The sequence below is a fragment of the Furipterus horrens genome, unplaced genomic scaffold, assembly GCF_987537825.1.
Source record: "Furipterus horrens unplaced genomic scaffold, mFurHor1.1.pri manual_scaffold_8, whole genome shotgun sequence".
Classification (NCBI taxonomy): domain Eukaryota; kingdom Metazoa; phylum Chordata; class Mammalia; order Chiroptera; family Furipteridae; genus Furipterus; species Furipterus horrens.
In genome coordinates, this window is record NW_028327178.1 from 54,831,861 (window position 1) to 54,853,957 (window position 22,097).

Below are 22,097 nucleotides of genomic sequence, written 5' to 3' on the forward strand. Positions count from 1 at the left end.
GCCTGATCGCCTGCCGCTCCCCGTCTCTCAGGGTCCCCACTCCGCGACTTCAGCGCACCCCAACGCATTGCCAATGTCTTCGGATACGCTATCCATCCTCCCTCTCGCCGGCCCTTTCTACTCTCCGGACTGGCAGGTAGTTGGACAGGCCCCTCAGGACCTCACGCCGACGGACTCGAAGGACCCCGCCTGCAGGTCCCACCGCGCCTGCGTCGCGCGGTGCAATACCGGCTGGAGTCTGCAGACATAATTGGAGCTTGCAATTTTGGCTTTCCCGGTCTTTTCGCCCAGGCCAGCGCTTACCTGCTTCCAACTTCAGTGCGACCATGTTTGTTCCCTGCGGAAACTTTGTCTCCGACCTCGCGGGTTTCACCCTCCTGATGGTGAGTCCCCACTTTTGCGAACTCTCCACAGCCAGACTTAGGGCTACTGCCTCTCTCGGAGGGCGCCTACTGCGCCGCTACCCCGACTCCGGGTATTTCACCCGGCGCTGGGAGGAGAGTATTTGCTTCTATTTCAGGTTTTCAACCTGCGCTGAAATGTAGGGAGGTTGTCCTTGGAGACGGCAGTCCAAATAGAACCTTTTCTGGCGCTGTCACCACACCTTCCATCTAAGCCTAGTTTGTACATACTCTTATGTTGACTGTACAACGTAATGTCTTTGGATATTGTAGATAATATTGTACATGTGTTTTGCGGGATATTCTCTTTACCATTTATCCTAAAAAATACTTTTTTCAACTAGTTGTAGAGTCACTCTTAAGCAAGAAAGTCGTTGTCATTCACCAAAATAAGTTAGTGTAGTAAGAGCAACTTTTGCCAGTAGCTAACACGATGATATCGCTCTTACAATTGCCCATGTTCATTCATTGTTTCAATAAACTTCTGTTACGTGGAAATAAAAAAATAAAATTAGGTCTTTGTCCTCAAGGAGTTTTACAATCGGAAACAAATCAATAAAGACGATAAAGGCTAGGACAGAAGTAAGTTTTAAAAAGATACAGAAAGGTTCTAGGATTTATTGGGAGGGAGAGGGTTACAAGGACATGTTGAGGAAAGCTTCATATGTGAAATCTTAAAGAAAAGAAAAGAAAAAAAAAAAAAACCCACCAAACTCTTAGCTGCAGAGAACACGGAGGGATGGGTGTTGCTAAGGTAGTCAAAAGATACAAACCTTCAATTATAAGTAAGTCCTGGCAATGTAATGTGCAGCATGGTAACTATACTTAACATACTGTATTGTATATGTGAAACTTGCTAAGAGTAAATTTTAAAAGTTCTCATCATGAGGAAAAAAATTGTAACTGTAGTGATGGTCTTAAAACTAAATGTATTTGGTAATCATTTCACAATATCGGGGGGGGTGGAGGCAAAAGTAGGTTCATAGTTGTGAGTACACTTAACAGAGTTTATTCTTGTATTGTTATTTATTAATTGTATTATTTGTATTACCAACTGTAACCCTACTTTTGCCCACCGCTGTATGCATATATCAATCATTATCTAAAATTAATACAATATTATGTGTCAAAAAAATGATGGTAACAGAAAATTAGCTGTTTGGCAATTTTCATCATTATGAATTAAAGAAATGTCACTGAATGCTAAAACTAGTGTGTAATAGTGTTCTGAGGAAGGAAATTTTACATAATTTCCAAGTAACTCTGAAAAATATTTGTTAATCACAAAAGGGAAAAAAGTATCTTTGTGAGAGATACCTGGCAGAAAAAGAGAAAGAAAAGCTTTACAGAGAAAGTAATGTCTAAAAGATTATTGGTGGTAACCTTGACACTTACCAGTGGAGTGGTGAAGAGGGAAGTAATATTAGAGTGGGTTGCATAAGTGGGAGAAGAGTTTGAGATGTATATATGTATGTGTTCATTAATTCAGAAATAAAATTCCTTTTAATGTTTTAGTGGACACCCATGAGGAATTTGGGCTGTGGAGGAGCACCCTAGAAGTGAGATAGTAGCTAGGGGTGTATGTGGGATCAAAGAACAGTTATTTAGAAAGAAAGATATTAGAACATGTGTATGTGCTGATGGGAAGAATTCAGTAGTGAGGAAAAGGTGGATGATACAGGAAGTGTGAGGGTCTAACCAAAGGAGCATAATCTTTGAGAAGAGGAAAGGGAATTACAGGAGATAACCAGAGGATTAATAGATGACAGCAATGAAAAGTGGGAGACTGCTCTGAAGAACCCAGAAAACTATGACGAAGGCAAAAAAAAAAAGATTCAATGAAAATTAGTCATGTATTACATGTGGTTGGTAAAGAAAAGGGAAGAAGTTTCCTGTTTTAAGTAATTGTCTTAATAATTGTTCCTCTTTTCTGAAATACAAAATATGGTAACAAGTTTGAGCAAAAGTTTAATATTGTACATGGTGAATGTGAGTTAACTGTGACAAAACCATGGGGAGATATTCAGTAAGCTATGGAGTTCAGGTAAGTATTCGAGGCTGTAGCTAGAGATTTGGCAGTTGGACTATTTGAAGTCATGGGGGAGGGGGTGTGCATGGTTTTAGTGTGAAAATGAATTCACTCCAACCGTCAGGTACTAACAAAGCAAGCAAGACCCAAGGACACCTTTTTTCATACCGCACAGCCTTTATACTTGCTTTCCCACTACCTGAATTATTCTTTTCCTGTTCTTTGTGAGACTCTCTTCCTGACCTCTTTGAGGTCTCTAGTTTCTTGTCACCTGAAGTGATTCTTTCCTTTACCAACTTATTTAAAATTGCAGCCAAACAAACACACTCAAGCTCACAATCACTTAATATTTATCCATAGCACTTACCACTGTGTATTTTATATTTATTTTATTACAGGTAGACAACTTTCCCTCTACAATGGAAGCTCCACCAAGGCAGGAACTTTTGTTGATTTTACTGCATTCCCAGTGCCTAAAGTAATGATTGACACAAAGTAGGTGTTTAGTAGGAGTTAAATCAATAGTCCCAAAGGTGGAGGAGGCCCCCTGCTGACACCTCAGTTGCAATTAATGAAAGAGTTATGTAACAGTAATGCATCTGAGCTTAAACATTCAATACTAGTGCTGTGATTATTGTCTTTTGTCTAAACTTCTAAGAGTGCTGCTAATAGGCCCTGGCCGAGTTACTCAGTTGGTTAGAGTTCGTCCCAATACGGCCCAGTTGCATGTTTGAGCCTGGTCATGGCACATACAAGAATCAACCAATGAATGCATAGATAAGTGGAACAACAAAAATTCATATTCACTCTCTCTTTCTCACACACACACACACACACACACACACACTCACTCACTTTCTCCCCCCATTCTCTTTTTTTCTCTTTCCCTCTTCTCCCCCTCCTTTCCTCTGTCTAAAATCAAGTTTAAAAATATTTTTTTAAAAGAGTTGCTAACATTGGTGCCTTAATGAATATTTTTTTATGACTTCAGCCAGCAGTATCCGTTGGAAATGTTGGCCAACTTGCGATAGACCTAATTATTTCTACACTGAATATGTCTAAGATTGGTTACTTCTATACCGATTGTCTTGTGCCAATGGTTGGAAACAACCCATATGCAACCTCAGAAGAAAATTCAACAGAACTCAGTATAAATTCTGAAGGTATGTAAGACTCTGGTGTATTTTTATTCTACTACAAGGTAGTTTTAAATTAGGACTAGCTCCACAGTCACTGTTTTGCTTGGTTCCAACTTTGTGCAGAATTGGTGACCCAATCACATTATCCTAATTCTCTTATAGTTCTTAGCCTTTTCTAAATGGCAACTTCTATGAGAAATGTGATTGTACTTGTGTCCTTGAATAGAATTTGAGGTTTCTATTTTTTTAACCTGGGTTTTTCTTTTCTACTTTATCCTCAGTTTTATTTTCTGTTCTAACTGGCATGTGTAAGCATCAATACGATCAGGAAAGGACAAAGAATTCCACTGGACTCAGTCCTTTGTGTTTAGTACATGCTCCCTCATCTAAGCCTCTGTCATCCTCTCACATTATAGAATCCATAATAATACATCAATAAGGCTCGGACAAATTGAGTTGCCTAATGCTGCTAGTGGGTATAGGCCTTTCCCATTCCATAAGTCTCCATAATTTCTCTTCGGGCTATCAGGCTTAATCAGGAAACACAGTTTATATTGCACTGACCACTGTTTGTTTATAATGTGGTACTGCACAGAGTAATAGAAAAGCTATTGATCCTGAAGCACAGGAGCATTCAATTACTTAATTTGATGGCCAGCTTTTCAGTTGGCCTCTCAGTTCTCTACTGTTTTAAGGTCAAAGTCAAGAGGTAATAGAGGATTATGAAAGACAATTGGTGGATTGAAAGACAAATGAAGTATTTTGTTTTTTGTCAGTCTTATTAACCATGTCATCAGCTTGTGATAATGAAACACTTTCAGGAAATAATTTTAACATTGAAATTCCTGCAGGAAAGATTGCTTTGTTAATACAAAATGGAATTTCAGTATTGCCTTAACGGGGCAGAAGTCGCTGCTGAACTGAGGGATACAAAATCTTTTCTTAAATATTGTTACATATATCAGGTGCATGGGTTCAAGGTCATGACTAGCTTGAATGTTATGGCTTAACATTAGTCATGTCCGATGGTTTTCCCTTGACACAAACTGGCAGCAAGTCAATTGGATATAGTTTTTTAATCCACTTTTTAAAAAATTTAAGATGAAGTATTTTGAAATAAATTATAGACATGAGATTTTACCCCCAAATATGCAGCTCTCTTTTTGTTTTTTTTTTGTTTTGGTTTTTTTTAAAGAGATTTTGTTTATTTATTTTTAGTGAGACTGGAAGGGAGGAGAAAGAGAGGGAGAGAAACATCAATGTGTGGTTGTCTCTTGCACACCCCCAGCCGAGAACCTAGCCCTCAACCCAGGCATGTGCCCTGACTGGGAATTGAACCAGTGAGCCTTTGGTTCTCAAGTTGACACTTGAACATTTTCTTACATAGTTAAAATACCATCACATCTAACAAAATAAGCAATAGCAGTTTTTAAATAACTTTCTATATCCTATCCATATTCTAATTGGCTCAGTTTACCCCAAAATGTTCTTTAAAGTTAGTTTGCCCAAATCTGGACCCAGTGTACATCTGATTGTTGTGCTTCTAAATATTTTACTCTGGAGTAGTCTCTTTCTTTTTCCTTCATTCATGAAACAGATTTGTTGAAGGAAAAACTGGACCCACTGTCCTATAGGACACAGGTCCCCAACCTCCCCCTCCTCCTGGTCCATGGGTGCCACTGGCATTACCGCCTGAGCTCTGCCGCCTGTCTCCCCCACCCCACTGCAGTCCCTGGAGAATTTGTCTTCCATGAAACTGGTCCCTGGTGCCAAAAAGGTTGGGGACCACTTCTATAGAATGTCCCTTCTACATTTGTCTTACTACTCCTTGTGGTGTCATTTGGCTTGTTCCTCTAGTCTGTGTTTTCTGTTACTGGAGTTAGGTCTAAAGCTTGATTAAGTGAAAGCTAAACATCTTCGGACAAAATACATTAAAGATGATGTTACTTTTATATTACAGAAGGAAAAAAAGAAAATAAGATCATAACAAAAAAGAATTGGGTGTAAATTGATAGAGAAATTAAGTATTGTTATATGGAAGGTAGCAAAGCTTAGCCTGCTCACTTTCTACAGATATATCCTCTTCCCAGTAGGTCTGTTGCATTGCACTATATGTGTATGTCAGAAATAAATTAGGGGCCTGAGTGGCCTATGCCTTAGTTCCTTTCTCCTAAATGTATGTTCTTTTCCCTAATTCCTAAACTTTATGCTTTAGCTGCCTTTGCCCTGAATATACCTAATGGTTACTAGACTATTGATGCAGTCCCCCAGTCACACCACACACCACACCAATCCAATGAGACGATCCCCAAAAGACCTATAACAGAAGAGACATGATCCACCAAAGGATTTGCCCAAGTCTAGGTTATTAATAATCTTTTTTATAGTAATGAAAAGCTTACCCCTTAGCATAGTGACCTAATCATATGTCCTTAGAGACTCTATATTTTGTCTTTGGTTCTTATCAGAGCTTTTTATTCTTGGAGGTGAAGTTGACAGAACATTTTAGGCATCAGTAAAGTGGGCCCTTTACAGAATCTAATGAGAGTTATGGATCCTTTTCCCAGAAAAGCACACACATTTACTCCAAAAATTTTTTTTGCATGTTATTTCAGGTCTTTTCAAAACTCCTAAAGAACACAAATGTACTTACTCCAAGAATTTTATTATATGCCTAACATTCTCCTTTATTTCGTTCTTCTGTTAACCCCAGTGAGTATTGCTGTTCCCTAGAGAGAAGGGAGAATATCAGAAACTGAAAACATTCTTAAAATTATTTTATTTGTGATAATAATAAAATTTCTAGGGGAATACTTATTTGGTTTTATAACCAAAATCAAAAGAAAAATAATTTTTGATATTTTCTTATATTTAATTTTTCAGAAGTGAATGTGTTATATAAAATAAAGCCCACAGGTACATTTTAATGTACTTCTAAAATGTTTTACTTTGACAAATAAGTAAGTAAATAAATACATAAATAATACATACTTTAACCAAACGATATAGCACTTATCTCTATATTTTAATTACTAAAAATGCTTTTTCTTCTTTAAGATTTTTTAAAATTGTTTTTCTGTAACAGTTGTTCCATCTTTCCCCCATTGCTCTCCTCAACCGAGCTCACCTCACCTCACCCCTCTCCCACAGTCAGTCCCCACCATTTTGTCCATGTCCATGGGTCATTTACATTAGTTCCTTGACTAGACCCTTTCCTTCTTTTTTCCCTTCACTCCCTCCCCTGTCCCCTCTGGTCACAGTCAGTCTGTTCCTTGTTTCCGTGCATCTGGTTCTATTTGGTCGTTTGTTTTGTTCATTAGGTTCCAATATTAGGTGAGATCATATGGTATTTTTCTTTCGCTGCCTGGCTTATTACACTAAGCATAATACTTTCCAGTTCCATCAATGCTGTCGCAAGGGTAGGAGTTCCTTATTTCTTTCTGCTACATAGAATTGCGTCATGTAAATATATCACAGTTTTTTGATCCACTTATCCACTGATGGGCACTTAGGCTGTTTCCAGCATTTGGCTATTGTAAATAGCGCTGCCATGAACATAGGGGTGAATAGGTTCTTTTGAATTGGTGTTTCAGGATTCTTTGGGTATAATCCTAGCAATGGAATTGCTGGATCAAAGGGAACTTCTATTTTTAGACTTTTGAGGAAGTTCCGTACTGTTTTCCATAGTGGCAGAGCCAGTCTGAATTCCCACTAACAGTGCATGGGGTTCCTTTTTCTCCACATCCTCACCAGCATTTGTTGTTTGTTGATTTGTTGATGATGGCCATTCTGACTGGTGTAAAGTGGTGTATCACTGTGGTTTTAATTTGCATCTCTCTGATGGCTAGTGATGTTGAGCATCCTTTCATACGCCTATGGGCCCTCTGTATGTCCTCCTTGGAGAAGTGTTTATTCAGGTCCTTTGCCCATTTTTTAATTGGATTGTTTATCTTTTTGGTATTGAGTCATATAAGTTCTTTATATATTTTGGAGATCAAACCCTTGTCTGAGGTATCATTGGCAAATATGTTCTCTCAGATGGTTCGTTCCCTTCTCGTCTTGCTGATGTTTTCTTTGGCCAAGCAGAAACTCTTTAGTTTGATGTAGTTCCATTTGTTTATCCTTTCCTTTATTTCCCTTGCCCTAGGAGATACATTGGTGAAAATAATGCTATGTGGGATAACTGAAATTTTCCTGCCTATGTTTTCCTCTAGGACTTTTATGGTATCACAGCTTACAGTTAAGTCTTTTATCCATCTTGAGTTTATTCTGGTATATGGTGTAAGTTGGTGTTCTAGTTTCATTTTTTTTGCATGTCCCTGTCCAGTTCTCCCAACACCATTTGTTGAAGAAACTATTTTTACTCCATTTTATGCTCCTGCCCCCTGTGTCAAATATTAATTGACCACAGATACCTGGGTTTATTTCTGGGCTCTTATTCTGTTCCATTGGTCTGTAAGTCTCTTCTTATGCCAGTACCAGACTGTTTTGATTATAGTCGCCTTGTAATATAGTTTGATATTAGGTATTGTGATTCCTCTTACAGTGTTCTTATTTCATAGATTGCTGAAGCTATTCAGGGTTTTTTTGGTTCCATATAAATTTTTGAAGTATTTGTTCTAGGTTCTGTGAAATATATCATTGGTATTTCTTTCTGAGTACAGGTCTTTTACCTCCTTGGTTAAGTTTATTCCTAAATACTGTATTTTGCTTGTTGCTATAGTAAATGGGTTTGTTTTTTTTTATTCCTAGTTCCTATATCTGATATTTTATTGTTGGTGTACAGAAATGCCTTTGATTTCTGAATATTGACTTTGTGCCCTGTTATTTTGCCAAATTCACTTATTAGGTCAGGTCGTTTTTTGGTGAGTTTTCTATGCACACCATCATGTCATCTGCAGATAATGACAGTTTTACTTCCTCTTTTTCAATTTGGATGCCTTTTATTTTTTTTTTCTTGTCTGATTGCTGTGGCTAGAACTTCCAATACTGTGATGAATAGGAGTGGAGAGAGTGGACATTATTGTCTTGTTCCTGATCTTAGGGAAATGCTTTCAGTTTTTTGCCAATTGAGTATGATGTTGGCTTCAGGTTTCTCTTATATGGCCTTTATTATGATGAGGTATCCTCCCTCTTTTCCCATTTTGCTGACTGTTTTGTATCAAAAATGATGTTCTACTTTATCAAATGCTTTCCAGCATCTACTGATGTAATCATGTGATTTTTGTCTTCAATTTTGTTTATGTGGTTTATATGTTTACTGATTTGTGAATATTAAACCATCCTTGAATCCCTAGGATGAATCCCACTTGATCATGTTGTTTGATCTTTTTAATGTGTTGCTGGATCTGCTTTGCCAATGTTTTTTTGAGGATTTTAGCATCTATGTTCATCAGCGATATTGGCCTGTAGTTTTCTTTCTTTGTTGTGTCTTGACCTGGTTTTGGAATTTGGATAATACTGACCTCATAGAAAGAGTTTGGGAGTGTTCTCTCTTCTTGAATTTTTTGGAATAGTTCGTGAAGGATAGGAGTTAGCTGTACCCTAAATGTTTGGTAAATTCTCCTGTGAAGCGATCCGGTCCAGGGCTTTTGTGTGCCAAGAGTTTTTTGATTATTGCTTCAGTTTCACTAGTTGTTATCAGTCTATTCAGGCTTTCTGCTTTTTCTTGATTCAGTTTTGGAAGATTATGTTTCCCAGAATTGGGCCATTTCATCCAAGTTTTCAAATTTCTTGTGATAGAATTGTTTGTAGTAATTTCTTATAATCCTTTGTATTTCTGTGGTATTGGTTGTGATTTCTCCTCTTTTGTTTCTGATTTTATTTATTTGGGTCCTCTCTATTTTTTCCCTTGATGAGCCTGGTTAAAGGCATGTCAATTTTGTTTATCTTTTCAAAGAACCTCCACCAGCTACTAGTTTTATTGATCTTTTGAATTGTTTGTTTTAGCTCTATGTCATTTAATTATGCTCTGGTCTTGATTATTTCCTTCCTTCTCTTTTGCAGCTTTGCTTGTTGTTTCTCAAATTTCTGTAGCTGTAGGGTTAGTTGGGTTGTTTGTTTGAGATTCTTCTATCCCATTTAGGTAGGCCTGTATTACTATGAACTTCCCTCGGGTGACTGCCTTTGTTGTGTCTCATAGTTTTGTGCTGTTGTGTGTTCAATATCAGCTGTTTCCAGAAACTTTTTGATTTCTTCCTTGATGTCATTGCTAACCCATTCATTATTTAATAGCATGTTGTTCATTCTTCATTAATTTGAATGTTTCTGAGTTTTGTGCTTGAGGGTGGTTTCCAGTTTCAAGCCATTGTGGTCTGATAAGATACTTGATATGACTTCAATTTTCTTGAATTTGTCGAGGCTTGATTTGTGACCTACCATGTGGTCTATCTTTGAAAACATTCCATGTGCATTTGAAAAGAATGTATATTTTGCTGCTTTGGAGTGAAAGGTTCTGTATATATGAATTAAGTCCATTTGATCTAGAGTGTTGTTCAATGCCCCAATATCCTTGGTGTTTCTTTGCTTGAAAGATTTGTCCCTTGTTGACAGTGGGGTGTTAAAATCCCCTATTATGAGTGTATTGCTCTTGATATCCTTCTTGAAGTCCTGCAAGGTATTCCTTATATATTTTGGTACTCCTGTGTTGGGTTCATATATGTTTATAAGGCTTATATCTTCTTCTTTTTGTTTTTCTTCTTGGGTTATATCTTCTTGATAGATTGTTCCCTTAAGTATTATGAAATGTCCTTCCCTCTCTTTTTATGGCCTTTGTTTTTAAGTCTATTTTGTCTGATAGAAGTATTGCTACTTCAACTTTTTTCTCATAACCATTTGCTTGGAATATTGTTTTCCATCCCTTCACTTTCAGTCTGTGTAGATCTTTAGTTCTGAGGTGGGTCTCTTCTAGACAACATATATATAGTCATATTTTCTTATTCATTCTTATGCCTTTTTATTGGAGGATTTAATCGATTTACATTTAAGGTTATTATTGATAGGTACTTATTCATTGTGATTTTTTTTTTCTTTTTATACCTGTGTTCCTCTCTCTTTCTCTCTTTCTTCATCATCTTAAAGCAGTCCCTTTAGCATCTCTTGCACTGCTGGTTTGGTGGAAATGTATTCTCTTAGGCTTCTTTTGTTTGGGGACCTCCTTATTTCACCTTCTATTTTGATTGAGAGCCTTGCTGGGTAGAGTAGTCTTGGTAGTAGGCCTTTGTTTTTCATTGCTTGAAATATTTTTTGCAGTTCCGTTCTGGCTTGTGTTTCTGTTGAGAAATCTGCTGCTAGCCTTATCAGAGCTCCCTTGTGTGTTATTCGCTGTTTTTCTCTTGCTGCCTTTAGGATTCTCTCTTTGTCTTTTAATGTTGCTGTTTTAATTATGATGTGTCTTGGAGTGGGCCTCTTTTGGTTAATCTTCATTGGGACCCTCTGTGCATCTTGGAGTTGCATGACTTTTTCTAATCCAGTCATGGATGTTTTCTGTAATTTCTTTTTTAGTCAGGTTTTTGATTCCTTCCTCCCCTTCATCTCCTTCTGGTATCCCTATGATACAAATATTATGTTTCTTGTTGTCCTGCAGATCTTTTAAATCCTCTTCATTCTCTTTCAGTCTTTTTTCGTTTTGTTGCACTATCTGGGAATTTTTTTTCTACATTGTCCTCCAACTCACTGATCAACCCTCCGGTTCATCTAGTCTGCTGCTTATTCATTCTATTATGTCCTTCAATTCAGAAATTGTATTCTTCATTTCCTCCTGGCTCTTACTGATAGTTTCTATGTCTTTTTCTATGTCCCACTCAGTAAGTTACTTGTAGCTTCCCTGGAGTTCCTTATAATTCCCCTGGAATTCATTTTAGTTTTCTCTGAGTTTATTGAGTTCATTGAGTTTCCTTACAAACATTCTTTTTAGTTCCATGTCTTATAGTTTGCTTGCCTCTCTTTCATCTAGCACTGTTTCTGAGGAATTCCTTCTTCCTTTCGTTAGGGGGTTGTTTCTTTTTCTCCACATTTTAGGTAACTCTTCTTGTTTGTTTTTGCTTCTTCTTAGACTGGTCTGCTTTGATTTCCCAACTTTTTGGTGTGACCTTCTGTACTAGGAGACCTTTGGGATTCAGTGGTGCAGTGTCTTTAAATCTCCTGAGCTTGATGCTCTTGGTATGCCCTTTATGCCATTTATTTGGACTGTCTGGTTGTATTTCTGTTTGTTGCTCTTTGTGGGACCTCCTCTCCAGTTAGCTGATTAAGTGTCACTCCACCCACTACATCTTGAATACTTTTATGGAGGTGCTGGTAAAACATAAACACAGGACTCCTGGCCAAGATGGAGGCGTAGGTAGACATGCTGCGTCTCCCTCCACAACTGAGAAGGAATACAACTACCTCAAGACTAGAGACAACTAGAAGTTCCAGAAAATCGAGGAGCAGAAAGTGCAACAAACAAAAATATAAAGAAGAAATACTCATCCAGAAAGGTGGGAGGATGGAGCTGGGGTGGAGAGGATGCAGTGTGGTGGTGGCGGCAGCAGAAGGCCGGCGGAAAGCACAGCCACACATTTTAAAAAGTTGGGAGGGACACCTGGGGAGCACTCCATTACCAGACCAAACCACACAACTGATGGTTCCAGCACCAGGTTAAATAAAGCCTCATTGCTTCTGACGCTGCAAACTAGTGAGCGTTGGGACAGAGGAAGAAAATGCTGGTCTCTCAGTAGAGTCAGCTTGTTTATAGAGCCCCCATGGTCCTAGAACGTCTGCAGACCCACCCACTCTGGGAACGACGGCCAGGGCAACAGCTAGAGGGGCGCCAGTCCGGTGCGGAAATGGGAGAGGTGCCTGGAAAAGGGACAAGTGCTGGCAGGTGGCACTGTTCCCTCTTGGACCCTTCCCTCACATACAGCGCTGCAATGTGATGAAATGAGTAGCCCTGTACTGACAAATACCTAAGACTCCGCCCCTTACAACTTAACACGTGTGACAGCTCTACCTAAGACACAGAGGCAAGCAAACACAAGAGCCTGTCAAGATGAGGAGACAGAGAAGTATGGCCCAAAAGGGTGAGTGGGTCAAGGTTCCTGTGGGAGAACTAAGCGATGAGGAGATAGCCAACCTAATAGATGAGAAGAGAGCCAACCTAACAGATGTAGAGTTCAAAATGCTGGTGATAAAGATGCTCACAGGCTTGACAGATATGCTTAAGTATGGCAAACACATAAGGGAAGAAGTGAAGGCTATGCTAAATTAAACAAAGGAAAATCCACACAAAACCAATGGTGAAGGGAAGGAAACCAGGGTTCAAATCAATGATTTGGAACATAAGAAAGAAAAATACAGTCAACCAATACAGAATGAGGAAGCAAGAATTGAAAAAAATGAGGAGAGGCTTAGGAATGTCTGGGACAATGTCAAACATGCCAACATCCGAACAATAAGAGTGCCAAAAGGAGAAAATAATGAAGCTAAATTGCCCAAATATGACAAAGGAAATAGACAATTCCAGGAAGCAAAGAGTCTCCCAAACAAGCTAGACCCAAAGAGGACCACACCAAGACACATCATAATTAAAGTGCCAAAGGTTCCAGATAAAGAGAATCTTAAAAGCAACAAGAGAAAAGGAGAGTTGCCTACAAAGGGGTGCCTATAAGACTCTCAGCTCATTTCTCAAAACAAACTTTCCAGGCCAGAATGAGCTGGCAAGAAGTATTCAAGGTGATGAAAGGCAAGGACTTACAAGCAAAATTACTCTGTCCAGCAAAGCTATTATAAAACAGAAGTGCAGATAAAGTGCTTCCCAGACAAGGTAAAGCTAAAGGAGTTCATCATCACCAAGCCATTATTATATGAAATGTTAAAGGGACTTATTAAGAAAAAGATCAAAATTATGAATATTAAAATGACAACAAACAACTATCAACAACTGAATCTAAATAATAAAAACAAAATCTAACTAAGCAAACCAGAACAGGAACAGAAAAATAGGTATGAGGATCAATTGAAGGGTTATTAGCTGGGAGGGGTAAGGGGGTAAATGGAGAAATGGTTCAGGGATTAAGAAGTGTAGTTGATTGGTACAAAATAGGGGGAAGTTAAGAATAATATAGGAAAGGGTGAAACCGAAGAACTTACATGCACGATCCATGGACATGAACTAAGTGGGGTGGGATTGCTGGAGAGAAGCGGGTCCTGGGCAGAGGGGAGCAAAGGGAAAAAAAATTGGGAGTACTGTAACAACATAATAAAATACACTATAAAAAAACAAAACATAAACACACTACCCAGGCAAGAAACCCACACCCTCAAAAAATCACCCACCCACAATGACACTATCAGCAAATGAGCCAGTATTAATATAGATGTAAGGAGATTAAGACTCTTTTACTAAAGGAAAAAGAGAGTAAGAGTTGATTAACTGAAAGAAAAATAATTTCTGAGAGGGGAGGGGGAAAAGGAATATTAGCAACTAGAGACAAAGCAATGCAAGACAGTAAGTAATATTTACATTGTATATTAAAAGGCAGAATGAAGTAAGAGGGGAAGCATATAGTACTAGGTTTAAACAGAAGGTTTAGAATATATATTTAGTGCAAGAGAGAACATAAAAAAAAATAATAAGGGGGAAGAAAAAGTAGGAAATAAATTAGAGAAGAAGTTTCTCCCCAGAACTACCAACAACTTTTAAGCTGTGATTGATATCAGTGCGATGGGAATAAGAAAAAAGATCTTATGAGATGTCTAAAGGAAAGGGAAGTGAATTTGAGATGATAGAGGGAGTAGGTATACTAAGAATGGGGAATGAAAATCAGTCTAAGAGAGGCTCAACATTTCAAATTTAAGATGAAAGTAGGAAAGGGCTGGAGGAAGGTATTAATGAAGTAGGAGAAAGGGACTGTAGGATTTGAGATTTGAAATACTGTAGAAGTGGAGATCTATAAATAAAAGTTTCAGTAATGCCACAACTACCACCATATCACAACCAATGTGCAAAGATTGATCAAGGTAGAGAGAGAATAAGTGTATTTTATGAATGGGAAAAAAAATGAAATGCCCAGTGACAAGAAAAATGGTTTTGAGAGGCTGTAAAGGGGAAAAGTAGTATGAGTGCTGAATGGATCCTAGTTGTAGTAAGAGAGAAGACAGAATTTAAAACAAAAGTAAGAAGCAGAAATTGGAAGTTAAAGTGGAGTAATAGGAGGGAGGAGCGATATATAATTAGAATAAGCTATAATTAACTAGTGACTTAAAATGCATAAACTGGGAAGACAAGAAAATAACTCATGAAGAAGACCTTGGTGGAATTCGTCCCAGTAGTATCTGGTTTTTACTGCTTTCTTCTCTTTCAGAATCCACCCCCGGTCAAAGTTCTAAAAGTTTCATACCTTCCTTTCTAGCTGGCTGACTGTGAGTAGATCTAGCTGGATACTGAGGCTGCTGTTCTCTTGCTTGTGGGTCTGCTGACCTCTTCCCTTACCACAGCTCTTCGCATGAAGCCACACACACTGGGTTGAGTCCTAACCTTGTCCCGTAGTACCTTCTAGCACTCTTTGTTTTCATTTAACAGCGCTGCTATGTGGGCGAGCTGGAGAGTGCCCAGGGTCCTTGCCAAGTGTTGGTCTTGCCTCAGCTCTCTTACCAAAAAAATCCTTGTGGCCCCCAGACTGCAGAAGCAGTCTGCATTTTTGTTTAGAAGAGCTGTTGTGCCCACGCGCTACCATGTAAGCCCAGGGATGCTGGGGAGTATCGGGTCTCACCTCAGCTTTCCTTCTAAAAGAGTTTCAGTGTGGCCCCCACACTTTAGCACCGGTCCCTGTGGGCCCCTATCTTCTTGCTCTCCCAGACTCCAAAATTCACAGTCTCTCGCAGTCAGGACTGGCCTCTGTTTTCCTGTGCCTCTGACAGTTTCATTCAAACCTTTTCACTGAATCTCCAGCACTTCCCTGGGAAGAGCACCTACAGCAGGAGTACAGTGTCCAGGCCTCTGAACTGCCCTGGCCTTCTCTCTTCCTCCCAGTAGGTCCCGGCTAATGAGCTGGTCTGTGGCTGACCCTACGCAGTGTAGCTAGAGGTGCTGGGCTGGGCAGCCTGGGCGACTTCTCTTAGAAAGTGCAGGTCGTGGTTTTTGCCCTGTCCCGCGCTGTTGCCACGCTCTGGTCCCTCTTTGCCCTATCTGAAAGCCGCTCTCATTCACTCTGCTCCATGTTCGTACTCCAAGTCCGTTCTGCAATGGGAGCAAGCAGACAAGGCTGCTAGCTACTCTGCCACCATCTTTGCCCTGCTTAATTATTTAAAATATTAAGAGCCCTGGCTGGTGTGGCTCAGTGGATTCAGTGCCAGCCTGCAAACCAAAAGGTCACTGGTTTGATTCCCAGTCAGGACCCATGCCGGGTTGTGGGCTAGGTTCCCAGTTGGGGGCATGCAAGAGGCAACTGACTGGTGTAGCTCTCCCTCTCTTTGTCCCTCCCTTCACCTCTCTAAAAATAAATTTTTAAAATCTTATAAAAAACTTTTTAGACACAAAAGTTCTAATTTTAATTTTTGAATTTTTTATTTTTTAATTTAATTTTTCAATTACAATTTTCATTCATTATTATTTGTATTTGTTTCAGGTAAACAACAGAGTAGTTACTCAATCATATACATTACAAAGTCTTTCCCCAATATTTCAGGTACCCAGTTGGCACTATACATAGTTACTACAGTATTATTGACTGTATTCCCTGTGCTGTAGTTTACATTCCTGGGACTATTTTGTGACTGCCAGTTTATAGTTCTTAATCTCTTTACATTTTTCACCCAGCCCCCAGCCCTGTCCTCTCTGGCAACCATCAATCTGAGCTCTTTATCTGTGAGTCTGTTTGTATTTTGTTTGTTTGACTCTTTATAGAGTCCACTTATAAGTGAAATAAGAGGGTATTTTTCTTTTGTCTTTTTTTAAAAATATGCTTTATTGATTATGCTGTTACAGTTGTCCCAATTTCTTTTCCCTTTGTTCCCCTCCACCCAGTGACCCCCTCCCTCTGGTTGCCACCCCCCCTCAGTCCATGCCCATTGGTTGTGCATATAGTTCTTACCAACATCTTCCTGTCTACTTCACTCCCTCCTACTATGCTTCTTAATTCCTGCATCATCTCCCTCCCTTTCCTCCCTCCCCCTTCCCTGCTGACCTCCCCCCAAAATGTTCCCCATACCTATAATTCTTTTTCCACTCCTGTTGCCTGCTTAGTTTGCCTTTGTTTCAATTCCCTTGCTTCTGTTGTTGGTTGTTGTGATACAGTTCTCATTTTAATGTTCGTAGTTTTGATTCTCTTTCTCCTAAACAAGTCCCTTTAACATCTCATATAACAGTGGTCTGGACTTAATGAACTCCTTCAGTTTTACTTTGTCCTGGAAAGCACTTTCTCTGCCCTTCTATTCTGAATGACAGCTTCGCTGGATAGAGTAATTGTGGTTGTAGGTTTTTGCTTTTCATTCCTTTGAATATTTCTTGCCAGTCCCTTCTTGCCTGCAGAGTTTCTTTTGAGAAATCAGCTGATAGTCTTATTGGGACCCCTTGGTACGTAATTCTCTTCTTCTCTCTTGCTGCTTTTAAGATTCTCTCTTTATCCTTAATTTTTGACATTTTGATTATAATGTGTCTTAGTGTGGTTCTCCCTTGGTCCAGATTTTTTGGAACTCTTTGTGCTTCCTGGACCTGTAAGTCTTATTTCCTTCCCCAAGTTAGGGAAGTTGTGCTTCATTATTTTTCCACATAATTTTTCAATTTCTGGATCTTCACCTTCTGGAAACCCTATGATTCAGATGTTGGCCTGCTTATAGCTGTCCCATAGGTTTCTGAGCTGCCTCATTTTCCTCACTTTTTGTTTCCTATTTCTGCACTGGTTGACTGTTTGTTCCTTCCCTATGTTCCGATTTGTTAATTTGACCCCTGGTTTTCTTGCCCTCACCACTAATTTGTATGTGTTTTTGTTCATTTCAGTAGGACTAGCCTTCATTCCTTCCCCATCTTGTTTAAGATCTACTGTTATGTCTAAGCATTTTTATAACCAAAGCTCTGAACTGTGCCTCAGAAAGATTTCCTATCTGCTGCTTCGTTAGATTAGATATTTGCTGTCTGGTCAGCTGCGTCATTGGGATCTCTATCATGATCTGTGCCATCCTGACAGTTTTGTGTTTACCTTTGCTTCCTGGGTGGGGCTGTCATACCTCCTACCTATAGGGGGGCTCCGCCCCATGCACTCGTCACAACCGGGTGACCCTTCTCACCACGCTGTGGCGTTTTCTTTGGGGGTGAGGGTCCAAGATGGATTCCTACCGTTCACTCTCCACTGAGAGACCAGGAGCCTCCTCCTTCATCCCCACCCCCACCGGCCTTCACAGTCTGAGGCAATGGGGGTCTGCCTTCCGTGGTGTTTGAATCGCAAGCTGACGGGTCTAGTCTGCAGCGGGGGGTGCTTCTCACCTCTCCTTAAATACGGGTGTCTGTGCTTAACACCATCTTGCCGCCGCCACCACTGCTTTCCACCGCCAGCACAGCGTGACCTCTCCGCCCCAGCTTCACCCCTCGTACCCATCTGAACGAGCACCACTTCTTTATAACTTCATACGTTGGACTTCCATTTGTTTTCTGGAACTTCTGGTTATTTCTGGTTTTGCGATAATTGTATTCCTTCTTAGTTGTGGAGGGAGATGGAGCGTGTCAGTCTAGGCCTTCATCTTGGCCAGAAGTCTCCTGCGTGTTCTTTCTGTGTCTTATTTCACTTAACATAATACCCTATGGATTCATCCATGTTGTTGCAAATAGTAAGATTTCATTCATTTTTATGGTCAAGTAATATTCCATTTTGTATATGTACCATAGCTTTTTATCCATTTGTCTACTATGGGCACTTGGGTTGCTAATAATTTTTTTTCTCTAAAGCCTTCATTTTAACTATTGGATGATTTCATTTTTTTTTTTTTGTCTTTGCAGTATATTCATTGCCTTCAAAGAAGCTAGTGGCTCTTCAGTTAAGATCCATTTTTATTAAGGTTAGTATGTTATATTTGCATTTTTAATTTTAATAAAGTAAAATGTAATAAGAAAGTACTAAGTATCAATAAGAATTAAGAGTCAGAAGTTATTTCTGACCTTTTTACTGTATGTACAGTTCAGAAAGGTTTGAATCTAGTGGAAACTTCATACAATTTCAAACGTGCTACTGTCATTTTATGATTATATAGAAAGGAACTGGGGACATAGTTCGAATGTTATATAATCCCGAATCAGGTAGCATTGGTGTAAAATTTAAGCATGTGGATATTATAGGTTTATTTCATTTGTATATTTCAACCACTGACATCTACATATAAATTATGTATATATCAAAATATATTCTGCATCCAACTGCCACCATTGTAGCCCAAACCACTGTTATCTCTTAAGCCCCTCATTCTATTCTTGCACCACCCACTCCCCACAAACACTTGATAATCTATTTGCAAACAGTATCATCAGTGATCTTCAAACCTAAATCAAATCACATCACTCCTTTCTTCAAAAAATCCTTTAGTAGCTTCCCATCTTACTAAAAGTGAATTTATAGCCCTTACCATGGCCTATCAGGCCCTGCATTTGCACTGATACAGTTAGCCATTGGCCACAAGTAGTTATTAAATTTTGACTCATTAAAATTAAAAGTGAATAAAGTTAAAAATTCAGTTTCTCTGTTATTCTAGCCACATTTCAACTTCTCCATAGCCACATGTGGCAAGCACTTGCCATAAAGAGCTTTTCTGTTATTACAGAGTTTTGTTGGACAGCTGCTGTACCTAACCTAACCTCTAGCCATTCCTCTGTAGTCATTGCCTATTTCCCCCATTTGCTCACCTTGCTTCAGTTACACTGGCCTTCCTGTGTTCTTCAAACAGGTTAAGCTCATTTCTTTCTCAGAGTCTTTACACTAGTTTTTCTGCCTGCAGTACTTTTCCCCTTGATACCTAAATGGCTCACTTCCTTTAGTCTTTGCTTATAGGTTACCTCATCAGAAAGGCCTTTCCTGATCATCTTTTCTATCATCTTATCCTGTGCTAGTTTCCTTCACAACTCATCACTACCTGGCATGTCATATGTACATTATCTACTTCTTTTTTTTTTTTCAAGCTGAGACTTCTAAATCATTCCTTTATCATATTCTACTTTATTTAAAAAATAATTTGATGCTATTTATGAAAATTCAAATAATAAAAAGGATACCGTAAATAAGGAATTCTAGGCAAAATCAAAGTATGTATCTGAGATAGAAGCAAAGTAAAGTTAGTGTGTAGAATTACTATATACACAGGGCTTCCTAGGGCCAAAGGAAAATGTAATTATTTAAATGATTGACAGATCCATGAGATAAACATATATCTACAGCTTAGGGGAGGCATTGCTTTTCCTGGGAGAGAGGCCAGAAATAATTTTCTTCTATAGCTATTCTTAAAGGGAGAATATGCTTGGGTTTATCAGCTAGAAGGGAGCACCTATATGATGTCCCTGGTGGCCTATCTTTTCACAGCAGAATATCCTTCCATTTCTGTTCCCAGACCCCCAAATTTTCCTGCCAACAGTATTGACATGCATAAAATGGTCCTTTTGTAGTCTTCTTTTAAAACCACAAATATGAGCACTTTCCTTCCCTTCTTGAAATTCTTCAGTACCCGCAATTGCCCTGAGGATGAAGTTCACATTCTAAATACTAAATCTAAATATTCAATAAATGAAGTAATCTGAAGGTATTTAATGAAGCACAAACACTTCTTATCATCGAACAGCTGTGAAAAATAGCCTTTTATTGCATATGGTAAATTTGGACCCTTCACAATGACAAAGCTAATGATAAATTCTTTTCATTGTATTTTGTTATAAGAAGGCATAAGAATGTGCACTGTTGTTTTGATTAATTTTCTTAAACTGGTTGATTTATATAAAACAAATGTTCAGAAATATTTGTTCTATTTTTATTGATTATACTAATGCAGTTATCCCAGTATTTCCCTCTTTGCCTGCCTCCCTCCAGCACTCCCACTCCCTCCAACAATTCCCTCTCCTTTTTTCCTGTCCATGGGTCATGCATATAAGTTCTTTGGCAACTCCATTTCCTCTACTTGCTCTTAACATCCCCCCTTCCTATTATGTAACTACCAGTTTGTACTTCTTAATCCCTTCACCTTTTCCTGCATTACCCCAGACCTCCGTCCTACTGGCCGCCATCCCAGTGTTCTCCATATCTACAATTCTGTTCAGCTTGTTTGCTTAGTTAGTTTTTAGATTCAGTTGTTGATAGTTAAGTATTTATTGCCATTTTAATGTTCATAGCTTTGGTCTTCTTCTTTTTCTTTAATAAGTCCCTTTAATATCATAATAATGGCTTGGTGATAATGAGCTTCTTTAGCTTTACCTTGTCTAGGAAGCACTTTATCTGCCCTTCCATTCTAAGTGATAGCTTTGCTGGATAGAGTAATCTAGGTTGTAGGTCCTTGTTTTTCATCACTTTGAAGTCTTGCCAGTCCTTTCTAGCCTGCAAAGCTTCTTTGGTGAAATCAAGCAACAGTCTTATGGGAACTCCCCTGCAGGTAACTAACTGCTTTTCTCTCGCTACTTTTAAGATTCTTTGTCTTTAACTTTTGGCATTTTAATTATGATGTCTCTTGGTGTGGTCCTCTTTACATCCATCTTGTTTGGGACTCTCCATGCTTCCTGGACTTGTATATCTATTTGCTTCACCAAATTAGGAAAGTTTTTTTAAATTATTTTTTCAAGTAGGTTTCCAATTTCTTGCTTCTTCTCATCTCCTCCTGCCATCCCTCTGATACGAATGTTGGAATGTTTGAAGTTGTCCCAGAGGCTCTTTATAGTATCCTTATTTTTATGGAATCTTTTTCCTTCATGCTGTAGTACTGATTGGATGTCTTTTTCTTTCTTATGTTTCAAATCATTGATTTGATTCTTGGCTTCATCCACTCCACTGTTGATTCCCTGTAAATTGTTCTTTATTACAGTTACTATATTCTTTATTTCTGCCTGGATTTTTTTTATGCAGTTGAAGTACCCACTGAGTCTCTTGAGCATCCTTATAACCAGTGTTTTGAACTCAGCATCTGATAGATTGCTTACCTCCTTTTTAGTTCTGTTTCTGGAGTTTTGATCTGTTCTTTCATTTGGGCCATATGTCTTTGTCTTCTCATTTTAGCAGCCTCTCTGTGTTTGTTTCTATGTATTAATTAGGTAGAACTGCTTTGATTCCCTGTCTTGGTAGTGGGGCCTAATGTACTAGGTGTCCTGTAGGTCCAGTGGCGCAACTTCCTGAATCTCCCAAGCTGTGTATTCAAGGTGCTCCCTCCCTGTGGACCGAGTACTCCCTCCTCTTGTAGATGAGTTTTGATTGCTGTTGGCAGGTCAATGGAAGGGATTTACCCAGTCCAGATAGCTGGAAGGACTGGCTCTGACCCCTGGCTAGCAACCACCTCCCTCTGTGGCTTGTGGAGGTGGTTAGGTTGTGCTACACTGTG

General features: G+C 39.0%; 1 protein-coding gene across 2 annotated transcripts in view; it reads left to right on the forward strand.

Annotated features, from left to right (window-relative positions):
- Window positions 1-158: 158 nt before the first annotated feature.
- The window catches only part of PSMG2 (proteasome assembly chaperone 2), a 37,938-nt gene continuing 15,999 nt past the window's right edge, over window positions 159-22,097 (forward strand). The window contains exons 1-3 of one of the 2 annotated variants that reach the window (XM_090285850.1): window positions 159-383; window positions 3,422-3,593; window positions 18,538-18,596. In XM_090285850.1, the coding sequence (XP_090141976.1) occupies window positions 327-383; window positions 3,422-3,593; window positions 18,538-18,596 (288 nt within the window). In that variant the 5' untranslated portion in view covers window positions 159-326. The remainder of the gene's footprint in view (window positions 384-3,421; window positions 3,594-18,537; window positions 18,597-22,097) is intronic. The other variant, XM_090285849.1, reaches the window with a different exon arrangement.